Source organism: Erigeron canadensis, chromosome 1, assembly GCF_010389155.1.
Source record: "Erigeron canadensis isolate Cc75 chromosome 1, C_canadensis_v1, whole genome shotgun sequence".
Lineage (NCBI taxonomy): Eukaryota > Viridiplantae > Streptophyta > Magnoliopsida > Asterales > Asteraceae > Erigeron > Erigeron canadensis.
This window is the reverse complement of record NC_057761.1, coordinates 45,031,383-45,034,099: the sequence shown is the minus strand read 5'-3', so window position 1 is coordinate 45,034,099 and position 2,717 is coordinate 45,031,383. Positions and strand designations below refer to the sequence as shown.

Genomic DNA, 2,717 nt, shown 5'->3' with positions numbered 1-2,717 from the left:
TTCCCATATTGACTCTCAAGTAGTATATACTTTGAAATTTTGAATTTTAAGAAATAAACAAAATAATTTTGTAATTTTGTTGTTTGAGTTTTGTTTGATTTGTATGCAAGTCCAATTCCACCACACAGTACATATATGTTTCACAAATAAAGCAGAAAAAAGAAAGACAGTGGTTCAGTTGAGTTTGAGCCCAGTTCCCCTTTTTTTCAAATTACCCCCAAACTCACTCACTCCATAAATAAAATCTTTCAAACATTTCTTCAATCAATTTTCAATTGAATCAAATCCCTTCTCAATGATATTTCTTGCAATTAATGCATTTTACTTCAACCCCTCCAAACAAACTACCCTTTTGATTACTACTTGAAACAGATCTAAAAATCAAAACCTTTTCTTTTCTTTGTGTGTGTTACCCACATGTGTGTGTAAAAATCTTTCAAATATAGATTATACATATACATACAATACCCACAAAGAAAAATCAAAACTTTTTTGCTTTGTGTGTGTTTTAGTGTGTGTAATAATCTTAGAGAATAATGGTAGCAGAGCCTTGGTTAATGAAAAAGTTTGGAAACCACCAAAGCAACACTTCAAAATCTTTACACAAATCACCAAATGAAGAAAAACCCAAAAACAAGATAGGAATTTTATCATTTGAAGTTGCAAATGTGATGTCAAAAACAGTACATCTTCACAAATCTTTAACAAATTCAGAGATCTCAACTTTGAAAAACCAAACCCTCAAATCCACAGGTATTATAAACTTGGTTTCATCAGATGAAACATATCTTCTAGATTTAGCATTTTCAGAAAAGCTTGAATCTTTAACCTTTATTGCTAATGTTGTTTCAAGATTAGGTAACAAATGTAGTGCACCACATTTGTTGGGGTTTCAACATGTTTATAATGATATTGTTTCTGGGTCCATAAATGTTGGGGATTTGGGGTTTTTGGTTAAGGATATGGATGGAATGGTGCGTAAAATGGAACGTTTCGTTAATCTGACAGCCGGTTTGTATAAAGAAATGGAGGTTTTGAATGAGTTGGAAAGTAGTATAGGGAAAGTTGTTCAAGAAGAAAGCCGGAAGGTTTTCGAGCAGAAAGTTGCTTGGCAGAAGCAAGATGTGTTGCATTTGAAAGGCGTTTCGCTGTGGAATCAAAGTTTCGATAAAATTGTGGAAATGCTTGCTAGAACTGTATGTACTCTTTATGCTCGAATTATTTTTGTTTTTGCTGAAACTATTGCTAGAAGAGATATGTTTAATGGTAACAAGGGTATGGGTAATGGTAATGGGACGGGTTTATATTCGTGTACTAGTTTAAGTCAAGTTAAGGGTTTACCTTATGATGCCTGTAGTGCGAAATCTAGTGGTGTTGGGGTTAAGGTGAAGACAAGAAAAGGGGAAATGAGTTTGTTCAAATGTGAGGATTTTAATTTTGCGTGTGGGATGGGACCAGGGAGATTGTTTATGGAATGTTTGAACATTGGAAGTCCAGTTTCAAAAGTGGATGATGATTTTGAGGATGGTTATGTTGGAAAAGCTGGTGATGATAGAAGCAGTCAGGTTTCCGGTTCTTGTAGTGTTTCAAGTAGTGTAAGGAAAGATATGACGAATCATATGGGACGGAGGGTACAAATGAATGGAGAACAGAGGTTTGGTAAGAGTAATGTGATGAGTAGCTTTAAAACTGGTCCAAAGAGCCGGTTAATGGTGCAAGCACCGGCAAATACTGTTGGAGGGTCTGCGTTGGCGTTACATTATGCTAACGTTATAATTGTCATTGAGAAGTTGCTTCAATATCCGCATTTAGTTGGTGAAGAAGCTAGAGATGATTTGTATCAAATGTTACCAACGAGCCTGCGGTTGGGTTTAAAGATGAGTTTAAAGTCTTATGCGAAAAATTTAGCGATATATGATGCGCCTCTTGCGCATGATTGGAAAGATAGGCTTGATGAGATACTTGCTTGGCTTGCACCTTTGGCGCACAATATGATTCGGTGGCAAAATGAGAGAAATTTCGAGCAACAACAAATTGTTTCCAGAACCAATGTGCTTCTTCTGCAAACATTGTATTTTGCTGATAGAACAAAGACGGAGGCAGCCATATGTGAACTACTTGTGGGGTTAAATTATATATGTCGTTATGAGCATCAACAAAACGCCTTGTTGGATTGTGCTAGCAGTTTTGATTTTGATGACTGCATGGAGTGGCAAACTCAATACTGAACTTCATGGAGGACAAATTGGTTTGTGACAGTGAGATTTTCTGGTTCTCTACATTGTTTGATAGAAGTAGTCCAACGTGATGTGAATATCGAAGTTTTTGGCTTTCTAGAGATTTATTGTCAATTGTATGGATGAGTTGTTTTATGTACTTTGTTGCAAGGTATCTGTTTTCGCCTTTGAAGTACATAATTTAACTTGATAACAATCTACCTTCTATATAATCTATAATGTATTTCACTGTCTCATATGCGTTTATTCCTATCATTTTTTAAGAGGTTGATAAATCTTTTTTCTTTTAAAAATCGATTGACAACCTTTGTGTTTAGTGGTTTTATTGCATTTTATCAATCCGCTTCTAATATAATTAGTATGTCAGATTAGCTAACAACATGTAATCATGGAAAGTGTGCATTATATCGTTTTGATACTTGAATTGCCTAACATGCTATGCCCGCATCATTGATATGGTCATGGGACCATATCTTTTCA

At 35.1% G+C, this 2,717-nt stretch overlaps 1 protein-coding gene across 1 annotated transcript; it reads left to right on the top strand.

The window, feature by feature from the left end:
* Positions 1–444: 444 nt before the first annotated feature.
* LOC122584897 (protein PSK SIMULATOR 1-like) lies at positions 445–2,451 on the top strand. The gene has a single exon (XM_043756973.1). The coding sequence runs from the start codon at positions 537–539 to the stop codon at positions 2,226–2,228; it is 1,692 nt and encodes a 563-aa protein (XP_043612908.1). The 5' UTR covers positions 445–536; the 3' UTR covers positions 2,229–2,451.
* Positions 2,452–2,717: the final 266 nt, after the last annotated feature.

Coding starts and splice junctions, on each gene's coding strand:
- LOC122584897 (XM_043756973.1), top strand. CDS start 537: ATGGTAGCAGAGCCTTGGTTAATGAAAAAGTTTGGAAACCACCAAAGC.